The sequence below is a fragment of the Fonsecaea monophora genome, assembly GCF_001642475.1.
Source record: "Fonsecaea monophora strain CBS 269.37 chromosome Unknown Scaff34, whole genome shotgun sequence".
Classification (NCBI taxonomy): domain Eukaryota; kingdom Fungi; phylum Ascomycota; class Eurotiomycetes; order Chaetothyriales; family Herpotrichiellaceae; genus Fonsecaea; species Fonsecaea monophora.
The window spans coordinates 215,954-231,186 of NW_019173965.1; the positions used below are offsets into that span (position 1 = coordinate 215,954).

Below are 15,233 nucleotides of genomic sequence, written 5' to 3' on the forward strand. Positions count from 1 at the left end.
CAAGCCGACCTCATGTCGAGTTTGCCAACGCCTCAGAAATTATCAGAGGAGCAACTGGTGTCGGGTATTGATGATGTGACGAAGTCGCTGTTATCGCATATAAGGAGTGTAGGCAGGTCATTCATCACAGTCAAGAAAAAGTGCAAGTGATGCACGCATGTGCCTGTTCGGGATTTCTGCGGGGAAACACATCATCACCGCAACTCAGCATCGCGCATCTGAGTCCACATCCGCAACTTGACACAGGCTCACCTTCCGCTGCATGCCTTCGAGGTATTTTCCTTTTGGCCGCCGTTTCTTTCTGCTGTACGGCTCTGGAAACGCAACAGACAATGCGACCACCCTCTAAATACCAGTAACCATGGGCGCGCCGTCGCATGGTTGCAGCTACATGAATCATGTCGGATATGGATAACCTAGTCGGGGCTCCCATCTCGAGGAATACCTCTTTCAATTGGTGAGCAATTCAAATAGTCGCACTTATGCAGGATCAGATTTGATACTGAAACTCTCTAGGACTTGGTTTATCGAACTCTGCACCTGCTCATGCTTGACGCTCTTCTTTCTCTTCTACTTCAATCGCCTGTTCGCGACCCTTGTCTCCTACGGGCTGAGAGCCTTCACCTGGCATAAGTACCGAGTCTGGATCGATATTCAAGCGCTTCAGCTATCCTTCTTAGCCGGACGGATCTTCTTCAAAGGCATCCGCTATCATGCCGAGAACGAAACTGTCCTGATCCAGAATGGTTACATCACTTGGAGGTATTGGCAGTCCTCCGCGCGGCAGGTAGATCTCTCGGGGCTGGAAGGAGAAGAGGAGGATTATGTGGTCAAGGAGAAGAAAAAGTCACCGCTGGACGGGTCTGACGATTCAGAGACTCCCTCTGAAGACCCCGAGAATGGCCGTTTCAGAGTGAAAACGACAGCAGAGGCCCGAATCTCGGCTCATATCTCGGGTTTGGAATGGTTTGTCTACAACAGAACTCCCGTATACGACTCCATTGTCCAAGGTGTTTTGAATCACGATCTCAAGGGCTGCAACTCGCAGAACCATAATACCGGCCAGAAACACGACCACATGCTGGGCAAGCTCCATCTCCGTAGGGACAAGACAAGACCTCATTCGAAAGATACTGCTCATAGTGTCGCCTCCGCAGACAGCCAACTTGGCGAAAAGGCTGACCGGGACTCACCAACGAGCGATTTTGCTGTCCCTCTCGGTCGCACAGATACCTACGCCAGCGTGGCCCCGGACATGGAGCGACCTGTCGCAGACATACCATCCTCCTATCCTTGGATTCTTCGTGTCCTGCCGATCGCTCTCGAGTGCTCAAAAGGCGCAATCTCACTTGGAAATGAGAACACGCGGGCATTGGTCGTCACTACCTTTGCAGGTGCAAAAGGCCATATCGATGCGAGCGCAGCGGGGCCGTCAGACTTCTTCCGGCAGGTGTTCGATTTCACCATCGACCACCCCAAAGTTGAAATGAAACCCAATCCAGACTTTCGCAGGACTCAGTATGTTGCGGCGGAGAGGATAATATCAGCCGCAGAGTCTCTCAACCACCCGCGACGCTGGTGGCAAGTGAATCTCGGTCTTAGACGCAGAATTGGGAAAGCTTTCCGTGGATTCAAACGACTTCTGCCAGGTCTAGGAAGTTCCAGGAGTTCATTGCGGACGACTGCATCACAAGACGGTAACACCAAGAAATACTATCCCTACGATGAATTTCAGGATGAGAATCGGTCGTGGCATGGACTTGGTAGGTACCTGGACGAGGACGAGCGCGACGATCACGAAGGCTGGTCTCACGTGGAGTATGCCAGGTATTCACAAATCCTAGACTCGCCGGCAATCCACTTCAAGTTCTTTTGGGACATGCCGGGGACCGTGACAGAAGAAGATGCAGACTTGGGCCGTCACGCACACTTCGACGACATCAATCTGTCCAAGCCACCGGCCTACGGGATGGACCTGACTGTCAAAGGTGGCTTCGTTAATTATGGACCTTGGGCCGATCGCCTTCGAATTGAAATCCAGTCCGCGTTTTTCCCGAATTCCTACCGATCGGTTTCAGCCACTCCGCCGGTCAAAGTTGGCGACGTGCGGCAATACACAGTCATGACGATACGCGTTGATCTTGAAGATGAGGTCAGCCTCCGCGTACCGACTAGAGAACGCTCGAAAGATTGGCAGTGGAGAAACCGAGCTCACGCGGTCAGGGAAGCTGCTGCTGTACGGAAGCAACGTGAAAAGAGACACTTTCGATTTCGCCGCGCTCCCAAGACAAAACTTGGCCCAGACATTCGCCCATTTGGCTGGTTGACCGTTTCAGCAGGACAAGATTCGACAGTGCGTTATGACATGGACATGGTGCCGCGACTAGAAGGGTACAGAAATCACTTGCGACTTGACCTTAAGAACACGAAAGCTACTTCTAGCGTCAATCACGCATTGCTCTGGCGTTGTCCATCCCAAAAGGTCTCGTGCGACCTGTCCAACCCTCTAGGGTGGAACGCCCTTCATACCTGGGTTTTTGACGTTGAGAGCAGCGCCATGGAGATGTTCATCCTGAGAGACCACATGATTCTGCTAACAGATCTCATAAGCGATTTTACGGCAGGCCAGAAGCCAGACTATATGACCTTTGTCCCTTTTGTCTATCAACTCCACTTGAATTTCCCGGATCTCAAACTCTACCTCAATGCGAACGACTATAACATTATTGATAACCCATGTGACCTCGAGGAGAATGCATTCTTGGTACTGGGATTTCAAACGCTGGCTGGAAGTGTGGATATCCCGATGCAGCACTTCTCGCCTCGTCAGAGCAGCGTCAAGTTCATTGGGGAGGGTCATAATGCCTCCCTGGAACTCATCACCCCAGTGTGGAACACGCTCAATACGCTCGCTGAAGACACGACGATGATGACGCTCAAGGTGCTTAATCTCGAAGGCTCCTACAACTACTACCCCAATGTGTCTCCCACCTTGACAGATTCTTTATTCATGACCATTACAGGGTATTCGCCGAAGTTCTTTTTGCACGGGTATCTGATCCGCTATTTTGTGAACGTCAAGGAGAATTACTTTGGCGAAGATCTGCATTTCAGGACATTGGAGGAGTATCAAGACATGCTCGCTGGCGATGAACTCCCACGACCCCGGCCAAGTAACAAAAAGGACAACGACCTCGATGTCATCTTGACTATTCGAGCCGAGAACTCTTCGGTACTTTTACCTGCAAACATTTACTCGCAGCGAGAAAATGTCCGTGTGGATATCCTCCTTGTCGATGCCGACATGCGCTTTACCAACTACTACATGGACTTGCAGGTGGAGTCGAGCCCCCTTGAGGTTTCTCTCGAGTCGATAACTCTTACGGAAAATGAGCCGTCCAGCCAAATCACGAACTGTCAATTATTCATCGATAGCACTGGCGTGTACGGTCATAGACTTTTTGGAGCTCCTCCTACGGAGCCCACATACGCCTGTCATTGGGATATCAATGTTGGCGAGATCACGGGTGAATGCTCCTCCAAATTTGTGCAGACCCTGATCAATTCCATCATGGCATTCATTTACACCCTGGACGACGATGAAAATTCCTTGCCACCTTTCAATCGAACGGCTGTTCACGATGTGACCTTTCTCAGAGCCAATCTTGCCGGCCTTCGTCTTTGGCTGGTTTCGGGACGAACTGCCTACTTGCTGGAGCTTTCTGAATCGGATGTTTCGTTCAGCGACTGGGCCAATTCTAGCTTTGCAAAGACTTTGCGTGCCAGCGTCCCACAGGTTGTCCTAGCAGCTGTGGACTACAAGGCTGCTCTACGACATCACGATCGGCAACCAGGCCCGGTAGAGACCCTCGCCTGTTTCCAAACCTCTCTTCGGATTGGGACGCTGGACAAGACCGACAACCTTGCACAAACACGCGCATTACAACAACAGCATATTCGTTATCATGACCAACGAACCCACCGTGCACGTTGGTTGTTGGATCCTCAGAAGCATTACTTGCCCAATCACAGAACACCCGACTGGGCGCGTGATCCGCCTGCCATGCCTGTGCCATCAATGCCTGAACCTGTTGGGGGTGTAGAAACTACCACTTTTGCGGATTCAAGACACCGCGATGATCGAAGGCGAGCTCGGGGACGACAACCCTCGTTTATATCGGCCTCGTCAACACCACCACGAAAGGGATTATCTGTCGAGTCAGGCTTGCGGGATCGGTCAAATCATGGCCCTGTTGGATCCTGGCCGCCCCCGTCCGACAAATCTGGTCTTAGCCGTGAGGGTCTGGGTCGTCTCCATTCAAAAGATCAAGATGTGCATCAGACCTTAGTGACGTTCTCCAGTCCATGGACCCCACCGCACTTTACACTGCATGATATCGAACCTGATACAAGAAATCTGCCTCAGCTCCCTGCCTTGGATCCTGCCCAGTTTCCCTCCCTGACGCCAGCGGCCAGCACAGATCTTGGGACGATCCCAGACGAGTTCGAGGACACACCACACAACGGTGTTGTCTTCATGGTCCAGAATGGCCTAAGAGGGTTTTGCACTCCCTCTCTCTTCATATCAATAGGAGATCTAATACGAGAACTGGGTGAGGATCGGCCGATGGACCAGCTGGACAAGGTGCAGATTACGGTTATGAAGCGAATTCTGGAATCCCACAAGCACGATGACCGCGGACACGTTGTTGACTTCGCTGTTCAATTGCCCTTTGTACATGTTAGGTTGGTCAACAGCCTACAAGGCGGACCCGAGGGCCTCACACCATTTGCTCGACAGGACCAATACGACGTGAAACTCAGGAGTTCACAGTTATTCTACCGCCTCCTTCATCCGAGGACCAGTGCCAGAGGGGGGCACAACCAACCACACAGTCAACTGGCGTATGGTTCGATTGAAAATTTGTCCGTGTCCGTACAGGATGCTACACTCACAACTGAGAAGCCCTCTGCACAGACTGCAGTCTCCCTGGCGAACGTGGGATTCTGGTTCTGCATGAAAGAAGAAATCAACTCCAAATTGCAGCTGAGCAACTTTGACGTTGTATTGTGGGCGGACCAACTCAACAGTATGGCAGGACTTATCCAAAGGACAGTGTCGATGGTCGATCGCATTGTCGATGGCTTTGAAGGTCTTGATCAGAGCTATAAATCAAGGCACTTGATATATCATCTAACCCAAGCGGGCAATACAATCTCGGATCCTGTCTTCCTGACGAGACCTTCCTATGTGCTCAGAAGTGCGGACAAGCATGTCCGTCTAAGCGACTCGTGGAAGATCATTTCCAGACTCAGGTACATCTTTGCCACCCTCGAAAAAGAGCAAGGGCGAGACTTCATTGCGAAGTGCGGCTGCGAAAACCTCGAGTTGAAAGATCCCGCCAAACTCCAGGTTCTTTCTTCGTTCGAGCAGTGGCGAGGCTGGGATTACGCACGCGATAAAGTGCCGATCATGAGTTCCCTTTTTGACAGTGGGCGTGTCCAAACACCGGGAGCAGTCGACAACAAGCTGATTGTACAGACGGAAATCATCGTGGGAAAACTTGAAGTCATTTTGGATCCGGGACCTCGTCAGAGTGATTTGGCTCTATTCGGCCTTGATTTCAATATAATCCTGCGGCCTGCAGGTACATCCGGCCTCGACAAAAATGCGCGGAGAATCATCCTTCAAGCTTACACTGCAGACACTTCGCTTCATCTCAACTGGGCTCTGGTCGAACTCGCCCGTCAGGTTATTGAGCTGGGCAGTCCTCTATCCCTACGAACAGCCGACACCAATGATTCCGTGGAGAAGGCAGCGCAAAGCCTGTCTGCAAAGAGAAACCACTTCACAGTTATGGTGGGAGCCGATGCAGCTTCCATTTACCTCACCACGATCAACCTGAAACTGAAATGGGCAGCCGAAAGCTTTCGAAGTGGTGTCTCTTTCTCCAAAGGTGGCTCTAAGCCTACGATTTCCTCCTTCACGATTGCAGCATACACAGCAATGGCCAAGTTCAGAAGCCATTCTCATACTCTGATGATGTGGCGCCTCCGCATGCCAAAACTATATGGATCAGTATGGCCACAGCCGCCCGCCAGCTCCGGCGACCAAAAGATGGTGGTCCAGATCTGTGCCGCTTCGCACAAGTTTCGGTTTCAGATGAAGGAAGACGTTGTCAAGTTGCTTGTAGTCGCCGATTCTGTCGTGCGCGAGGAAGCTGCGACAATTACTGATTTACTCCATCAAATTCCTAGCGCAAACGGCAGCAAAGTCCAAAAGAGTTCTGGTTCAAACGATGCTCTCAATCTCGATCTCCGTGTTGCCATGTTTTTGGACGACTACAGGTTGAGCTTCGTGATCGTTCCGTCTCTACACTATGCAATTGCCGGGAACGTGGCCCGCACATCGATCATTCCACGGCGACATGGTGGACTGGATGTCAATTTTGATATTAAAGAGCACGAGCACTTGTTTGAAGTCCCCGAAGGTGCCTCCCAGGGCAACTTGTCCCTCTTGAAGATGCCACCGATCAATGGGCGTCTTTGCGTAGCTCAGAATGATGCTCTGGTGTCAGTCCGAGCTCGTATGACTGTCGAACAGATTAATCTGGAAGCGTCGGGTGTGCGAGCTTGTTTCGACGCACTGAATCAGCCTGGCGTGATCCAATTAATACTAGATGCCAGGAGAGCAGTCCAGCGAGTGCAAGAGTCCATCGATCATCTCACAGGTGGGAAGTCCAAACCCAAGGCGGACAACCCTTCTGACGCCACACTTTTGCTTCGCTATGCAATTCATGGAACTCTTGCCGGGATCAAGGTCCACTTCAGTGCGCCGTCTGTCCGGGAAGATCAGGACTACCGTGCCGATATGGAGCTTCAGCTCCAAGGGACGACATTATACATTCACAACGAAGCGGAAGATCCGGACTCGATTCACGAGCGGCCACAGTTCATCCTAAACTCTCAGGGCATTGGCCTTGGGCTTTATCGCAGTACAAGATCCGAGCGGGCTAATTTCGGCCTCTGCACCATAGGTGTGAAAGCCTCGGGCAAAACCGAGACAATTGGGAAGTCAGGGACAGTCCAGGTTTATAGGGCATGGAGCGACGGAATTGCTATTGAGCTGTTTGAGGAGAGTGCTACCCTCGCAGTCGACATCATGGCATTTCTGCAAGATCGGATCAAATCACTCAAGCTTGCTGATAGTGGGGAGAACATGCAACACATCCGGAGGATGACCACCGCTGGCCTCACGGAGCGGTTGAGACCTCGAGATCCAATGGATGTGGCCAGTGAAGCGGCCGAGAGCGTCGACGGCACTTCTACCATCCTCTATGCGTCGACCTATGCTCTTGACCTCGAGAACATTATGCTCCGATGGAATTTGACGCGAAGCCCTGGTTTTTCGCCTACCCGTGAGCTGGACGATCTCGTTTTCTCAATACGAAAGGTCGATCTCAAGACCCGACAAGAAGGAACCGCTCGTCTATCGATATTGGATACACAGTTGCAGATTGTTCCACAGTCCCATTCGCAGAACCCCATTGAACGGACCGCCAACTCTGCATTACTACCCGAAGTAGTCTTCGCCACGGCCTACCTCTCCACCAAGCATGAACGACGCTTTGCGTTTCAAGCGAAAGGGAAAGCGCTGGACCTGCGACTTTCTTCCGACTTCGTGATACCAGGTCACGCCTTACAAAAGTCGCTTGGCAATGCCAGCGCCGAGTTACGCAGAGCGAAGAGTTTCCGTGCGACCAGTCCAGCAACACCACAAGCCTCTCAGATGGATTTGTTGGGCGGAAAGCGACTGGCATCTCTTTTAGTTGATGCTGATTTTGCCGGCGCTGTGGTCCATATCAGCCCTCGGAGCGAAGTTGAACACAAGAGTTCAGTATTCGGGTTCTTGAAAGGCAAGAAACGATCCCGGGCAGGCCGGTATGGTCAAGCAGTCCAAGGTGAAGACGTTTCATCAGCTGTGTTAAAGGCTCCTGGAGTTGCTCTGAAAGTCGAGTACAAAGACGACAACCGAGATGATCCGTCCCTGAGCACTGAGGTCAGAGTCGCAGCATCCTCGAATACTCTTTACCCTACTGTCGTGCCGTTGATACAAGAAATATCAGCAAGCATCAAAGAGATCCTGGGCGACGATCGGACAGGGGATGGCAAGGCTGGCTCAGCGGCAGACGCTCGCAGCTACCTTTCGGAGACGGCGCTCAGTAACTCGAATCCAAGTACCATTTTCGGACGCTGCAAACTGAATGCTGGGCTCTACATACAACCACAGCAGTTCAGCTTGAGCTGTCAACCGATTGCAAGAGTGGCGGCCACAGCCAGATTTGCAGACATATTCGTCAGGGTCAACACCGTGTCTGCCCCTGATCAAGAACGATTCTTTGCCATTCAGACGACATTCAATAAACTCGCGGCTTCGGTACAACATGTTTATTCACGGGAATCAACTGCCAGCTTCGAAGTGGATTCCATTGTCATGTCGCTCATGAACAGCAAGCATGTCAGCGCGACGACGGGTATTTCAGTGGTTCTCAATATCAGTCCGATGAAGACAGACATCAATGCAAAACAACTGCAGGACTTTCTGCTCTTCCGTGAAATCTGGTACCCGCCAGAACTGCGCAGCAAGTCCAAAACAGCCGCCCCCACCGCTTCTCCCCTGGACCAACAAGCCTATGCAATGCAGCGCTATCAGGAGTTCTCCGGGAAGGGCACTTTACCATGGCATGCTATCGTGTCAGTGCAGGAAGTCCAGCTCCAAGTCGACCTTGGTCAGGGGCTCGGCAAATCGATCTTCACGATCTCCAAACTTTGGGCCTCGTCGAGAAAGAACAGCGATTCGGAGCAAAACTTGTGCATGGGGTTTGACAGAGTCGGGGTCGACAGCACGGGGCGGATGAGCGGTTTCATTGAGCTGGAAAATATGAGAGCACGGACGTCGATCAAATGGCCAGAAGATGCAACAGCGAAGACCCGTGCCCCCCTCGTCCAGGCATCTATCGGTTTCGAGCACTTCCGCGTGAAGGCCGCCTTTGACTATCAACCGTTCGCAGTGGCTGACATTTCTTTCTTCGAGTTCTTGATGTACAATGTGAGGCAGGGCCTTGGGAGCGACAGTGATCGACTGGTCGGCCTTGTCGATGGCGGCAAGGTTCAAGTGTTTTGCACCACAGCCACTGCCGCACAGGGCCTAGCTCTCGTGCAAGCGTTTGAACGATTGATGCAGGAGAAACATGAAGCCTACGAGACATCGCTCCGGGACCTGGATAAGTTCCTCCGAAGGAAATCGGTGTTTCCATCCAGCACTTGGACAACTCCCGCTCCGGTCAGGGAGCGCAAAGGGGAAACTGTTGCCAAGGGCACATTTGCGCTACACACAGACGTCGTTCTGACATTGGGCGCTCTTGATGCTGGCGTCTTCCCAAACACGTTCTTCGACAACCAGATCCTGAAGGTCGAAGCGACGGAAGTACAGGCGAGGTTTGCAGTGGCGACAACCGAGGGCAAAACTCATAGTGCCCTCGGAATGACGTTGGGACAACTCAGAGTCGCGTTGTCGAGTGTGACGCGGGTTACCACCAAAGCTCTGAGCGAGGTGTCGGTCCCGGATGTCATCGACAGAGCCACCACCTCCCGAGGCGGAACCATCGTCAAGGTACCTCGTCTCGTCTCAGCAATGCAAACCTGGCAGGTCGCGGACTCCAACACGATTGAATATACCTTTCGGAGCACCTTCGAGGGCAAAGTCGATGTTGGTTGGAACTATGCGCGAATCAGCTTCATCCGCGGCATGTGGCAAGCTCATTCCCGCGCCCTGGCTCAGCGCCTGGGGAAACCCCTCCCACCATCTGCCATCAAAGTCACAGCGGAGCCCTCGGAAGATGGGGAGAACGGACGTCAAGAGAAGATCACTGCGGTTGTCAATGTTCCGCAGAGTAAATTCACCTATGTGGCGCTTGAGCCGCCGGTGATTGATACGCCACAGCTTCGAGACATGGGCGAGGCGACGCCGCCGTTGGAGTGGATCGGATTGCACAGGGACAAGCTGCCCGAGGCCACACATAGCATTGCAATCGTGAGCCTGTTGGAGATTGCGAGGGAGGTGGAGGATGCATATACTAGGATATTGGGAGCGAGCTGATCTGGGGAATTCTTTTTTTCCTTTCCTGGACAAAGGCAAGCATAGCGATGGCGTGGCATTGAGGACTTGGGCAATTGCTCAGAAAAGATTTACTTGAATTGATATCTATTAATTAAAAAAGTAGCCCTTGAGAACTAAACACCTCGGGTCTTGTCACCATGGACCCCTCTTATCTTCCATTAGTCCTCCCTGGAATAGTTGAGACCAGCAGACTAGGAGAGGTTGGTTTGTCAATTAAGCACCAAGAGAACCTCGCTCATCCCTTCAGTGCTTCACTTACTCGCTTGACCCCCACATCTCTCGCTCTCCTATTTCGTTTCGTCCATATATCTCGATCCTCTCTCTCTCTCTCTCTCCGTCCACACATCCCACACATCTCCACCACAAAGGAAAGATGCCAATAGGGACGGACATTGCCACCCCGACTTGTATCCTTCCCTCTCCTGCCATCTGCCATCTGCCAGAAGACTTGTCGCTAACCAACCGCTTGCTTTGTTTCGAAGATGGAGGAAAAAGGTCTCGATCGTCTGACACTTTTGAATCCCGCATCCCTCAGGGATCTGTGTGTCCGATAACCATTTCACCCCCACACTCGGGGTTTAGTCGGGCGACACCTTTTGGTAGTTTCTGCAAACTGTATCTTATCTTTCTTTTCTGCTCTCCTGCCATCTTGGTGATTTTTTTTTTCACACTTCGCCAGCCTTCTTGGCCCCGATGGGAGAAACCTCGTTTTCATCCTTGAAGGCGTAGCGGCTGAATTTGCGGATGCGCGCGCCGTAAAAGTAAAAGGCGTAAGGGATGGCGCAGCAGGCGAGGGCCAAAAACGCCAGGAGCGAGCTGGCCCACTGGTAGCCCAGGGTGTGGTACATCTGGACGGTGAAGAGGACGACGCCGGCGCCCCAGAAGGAGCGGATGCAGGTCTTGGCGGCGAGGGCCGAGGCGGCCAGGTGCTGGTACGTGTCGACGAGGTAATTGTTGGCCGAGTTGTAGAGGAAGATGAAGCCGAAGCCGACGGGGAAGCCGCCCATCATGGGCCCCCAGTACGAGACGTCCGGGTAGGATGTCCACCCGAAGATGAACAGCCCGATCGGGATCAGCCAGCACGAAAGCATCATCGGGATGAGGCGCGCTTCCGCCGGTGGTTTGCCGTCCGGGTACCTGGCGCAGATGGAGAGATAGTGTCGGTTGACAAAGGGCGAGAGGACCGCCGACAACAGCACCCCGACGGCCAGCGGGATGAACATCAGGCCCGTGCTGCCTTCGGTCCACCCTTTGCCCTCGACGTAGACGATGGGGTATGCGACGAAGAACATGTACAGAAGGCCGTAGAGCACCGACATGTACAACGAGATGAGAAGCACGATGGGTTCGAGGAACAGTAGCTGCAGAGGCCGGAGGAGGAAGATGGCAAGTTGCTGCGTCAACGGGCGGGTGTCGAGGTCCCTTTCCGTCACGTACCTGCTGTCACCCGTCTCCTTGCGGAGTTTCTTGGCCCGTTTGTCGAGGAGGATCGGCGTGTAGGTTTCCGGCACCGTGAAGGTCAGGATGGCCAAGCAGAACCCGGCGAGGATGAGTTGGATCCAGTAGAGCCAGCGCCAGCCGGCGGCATCACCGAGAAATCCGCCCGCCAGGGGTCCGATCGCAGGACCGATAAAGGGCGCAGCTGAGAAGACAGCCATGGGGACGCCACGCTCTTCGTTCTTCCACAGGTCGGCCAGTGTGCCACCCACAAGAGTCATGGGGGCAGAGAAGGCGATGCCGTCAATGAGCCGACAGACCAACAGAGTGCCAATGTTCTGTGCCACGGCGCAGGGTATTTCAAATATGACAGCGAGACTGAGGGTGATGATATAGACCGGTTTCCGACCGTAGAGTTCCGACAACGGTGCAAATGCGAGGGGCCCGACTCCGAATCCGATGACGAACATGGTGATGGTCAGGAGGGAAACTTCTTCTGAGACGTGGAATGTTTCCGAGACGCCTTCCAAGTCGGCGGTGATGACGGCGCTGTTGAAGGCGACGGTAAAGCATGTGAATGCGACGACCATGGTGCACCACCACTCTGTTCGCAGCAGGGTTAGCAGGCGCAGGAAGGAATTATAACGGAAAGGAAATGTGGCACGAAGCACATACTATAAGCCTTGGACCAGTTCTTTGGGTTCTCTGGATCCCCAACCTTGAAAGTCACCAATTCGTGCTCCTCAAGCGCTCCGGTGACCCTCGAAATCGTCTTCTTGGGAATCACACCAGTCGTCGTCTCCTCCAGGTATTCGTTCATGTTGGCCTCATCATTGAGGATGTCGTAAGGCAAATCCAGCACATCCGAGGCATCTTGTGTCGGCCTTGTCTGGTAGCGCTCCAGTGTTCGACGAGTGGACGTCCGGGTCATTCTGGTGTCTGATTTCTCAACGCCATGTTCCAAAGCGCCGTCAGCGTCCGACAGAGTTGGAGTTGTAGTTAGAGAAGCCCCGTGGGGCACGTGCGTGTGATCCATGTTGAGTCTGGCGAATTGGATATGGGTCTAGGAAAATAGTTCTGAACAGTAGAACTGTTTCTTCGTGCAGTCCTGAACGCCAACTGTGAGCTGGGAGACAAAAAGGGGCAATGAAGAGCCGGGAATGCGATGTATATATACTATAGTTTCCAGAAAATCTCCGTGCTATTTTGACAAACCTTCAGAGGCTTCGCCGCCCAGAAGGACGCTATCTGCGAAAGCCATGTGCGGACCCAGTGCCCAAAAAAGTCGAGATCAAACATTGACTCCATTAACACATGCAGGTGGTTCGACCTTGTTTGCTTCGCTCGGTCTTGCGCAAAACGCGAGAGACGACGAGGCTAGCTACTTGTGAGTGGAGCGGGTGCGGAAAGGTCGCCGTGAGGCTGCCTCGCACCCAATTGAACAGTGCAACCAGTTAAGCTTAAATCAAGCGAAAGGGAAAGTCGGCATCGCCCTTGCTTGAGCGAAGACACCGAGTGCCACTCAGGAGGAACAGTGGAGGCCGAATCGTCAGCGCAGTTCAGACCGAATCCAACTCGAAGATACCGTTGAGAACAGCCGCGCCTGAGGAGAGATGCTGATTGGCAGTGGAAGCAAGAAGCGAGAAAAAGAACCAGTGATTATCAATGCCCGAGAAAGTACCGAACCTGGCCAGCTGGGAGGGCCGCCAGCTGTTGTCTCGGTTTGGATCCGCTCCCCGATAATGATTGGTCTTCTTGGGGTAGATCTCGCAAGGCTCTGAAGTGCAGGAGTACCCATTTCACAAATATATCACCATGCAAACGCTGAGTAAATGAAGACTCAGACGATCGATGTCACAGGGGAAATTCTTCCTCGTTTTTGCTTGCTGCTATACGGCGGCTGGAATCCCATCTGAATCAGCGTCCACTGGATGTAACAATCTGGTGTCATTGAGAACAGATTCGGAGTCCGACATTCTACGGGCACTTCAGGGTCTGCCCTCAAGAGTGAGGACACTTCTTGGGCTTTGATGCTCGGAAAGAAGAAATGGCGATGAAACTCATTCCTTGAAGCATTGTCCTGTGGAGCACGATCCAAGAAAGGATCAACCAGTATGAAGGGCCCATTCTCCCCCTTTTCTGTTCTGGAGGATTCGTGGGGATTGACAGGCAAAGCACACAATGACAATTCTCCTGATCACGGAGAGTGGCGGAGATGCCAGTTTCCAGGAAAAGAGAGGCATTTTGTGATATGGCCGAAAGGAGGAAGGCGTCTTGGCGGTCGCCTGTGGCTTGGTGAGCCTGACGTTTCGGATTGGTTTTCACGTCCTCCTGGCTGTTCCGAGCGATGACCTCATAATTTATCCGCCCTTCCGGCCACAAGCCCCCGCCAACCTCCGCGCATCACCCGGACTGACTAAGGATTGAGGCTGCTGTCACTCCCATCATGCGCCGCCCTTGATAACACTTGCGACAGTATCTCTGCTTCGCTTCTTTCTGAAGACTGCTATTCGACTCATCCATATCAACATGTCAGACTACTACAACCAAAACCCATATCCTCCCCCGCCAGGGAGCGGGTACAACCAATATCCGCCACCTCCGCGATCACAACACGAGGGTGGTCAAACCTACGCTGCTCCACAGGTAAGGCTAGTTTGTTGATTTCGAATGTGGCCAGCATCGGTCTTGGCTGACTCCTTCATCAGTCCTCCTATGGAGAGTATCAGCCTGCACGTGAAGACCAATACCGATCCTCGCCGCGTAACTCGGGCATGCAGGTCGGCCAGTACGCGGGCGAATATGACGGTCGCTCGCGTCGTAACTCCGGCCCATATGCTGCCAGTCAGTACCGCGCAGGAGACAGCGCGTCATATTATGCGCCTCCATCGCAAGGATACGACGATCGCTATGACGACCGTCCAAGCTCCCGGGGCTCGAGACGGGAAAGGGGGAGGGAAAGATCGCGGGAAAGGTCAAGAGAACGCGGGGAGAAACATCACGGTGGGCACGAGGCAGAAAAGAACATAGGGGCAACTCTCCTTGGTGGTGCTGTTGGCGGATGTAAGTCTTGATACCGCCCTGTCGTTTGAACAGGGAGGGTCTAACAATGAGGTAGGGGCCGGTCATGAATTGGGCCACAAGAACGGCCTTATCACCGTTGCTGGAGCGCTCGCAGGTGCCTATGCCGGTCACAAGCTCGAATCCAAGCATGAGAAAAGCAAAGAAAGGAAAAAAGAACGCCGGGAAGGCGAGGCTTATGGCGAATACTATGACGACTACGAAGACCGAAGAAGCCGTTCGGTGTCTCGCTCCCGCAAGAGATCAGAGAGCAGGAGGAGAAGTGTCAGCAGTAGCAGCAGTGAAAGTGACAGCAGCAGGCGCAGGCATCGTCACCATCATTGAGAGAAGTAAAGGGTTTGCGGGCGTTTGTCGACGGTTGGAAGGGATTGTTGAATGCCTTCAGCTAAATTTTTCCGCTGTGTTTTGGCGTTGCTGATCCACTATTTGCTGCAACAACACGAGTCATGACAACAAGAAATCTTTCCTTATTCGTGATAAAGGGATCTCCTGCTAGGATGCGCGTGTGTCCGTCTGGACATCCGGCAAGGATGTT

At 52.9% G+C, this 15,233-nt stretch overlaps 3 protein-coding genes across 3 annotated transcripts; 2 read left to right on the plus strand and 1 right to left on the minus strand.

The window, feature by feature from the left end:
* Positions 1–398: 398 nt before the first annotated feature.
* On the plus strand, positions 399–10,159 carry AYO21_05458 (hypothetical protein; the record flags this gene model as incomplete). The annotated part of the gene is made up of 2 exons (XM_022655427.1): positions 399–457; positions 517–10,159. The coding sequence occupies 2 exons, from the start codon at positions 399–401 to the stop codon at positions 10,157–10,159; spliced, it is 9,702 nt and encodes a 3,233-aa protein (XP_022512319.1).
* Positions 10,160–10,845: 686 nt separating this feature from the next.
* AYO21_05459 (hypothetical protein) lies at positions 10,846–12,653 on the minus strand (the record flags this gene model as incomplete). Its single annotated transcript, XM_022655428.1, has 2 exons — positions 10,846–12,221; positions 12,293–12,653. The coding sequence occupies 2 exons, from the start codon at positions 12,651–12,653 to the stop codon at positions 10,846–10,848; spliced, it is 1,737 nt and encodes a 578-aa protein (XP_022512320.1).
* A 1,493-nt stretch (positions 12,654–14,146) lies between these two features.
* AYO21_05460 (hypothetical protein) lies at positions 14,147–15,022 on the plus strand (the record flags this gene model as incomplete). Its single annotated transcript, XM_022655429.1, has 3 exons — positions 14,147–14,263; positions 14,326–14,680; positions 14,736–15,022. The coding sequence occupies 3 exons, from the start codon at positions 14,147–14,149 to the stop codon at positions 15,020–15,022; spliced, it is 759 nt and encodes a 252-aa protein (XP_022512321.1).
* Between the last annotated feature and the right edge of the window lie 211 nt (positions 15,023–15,233).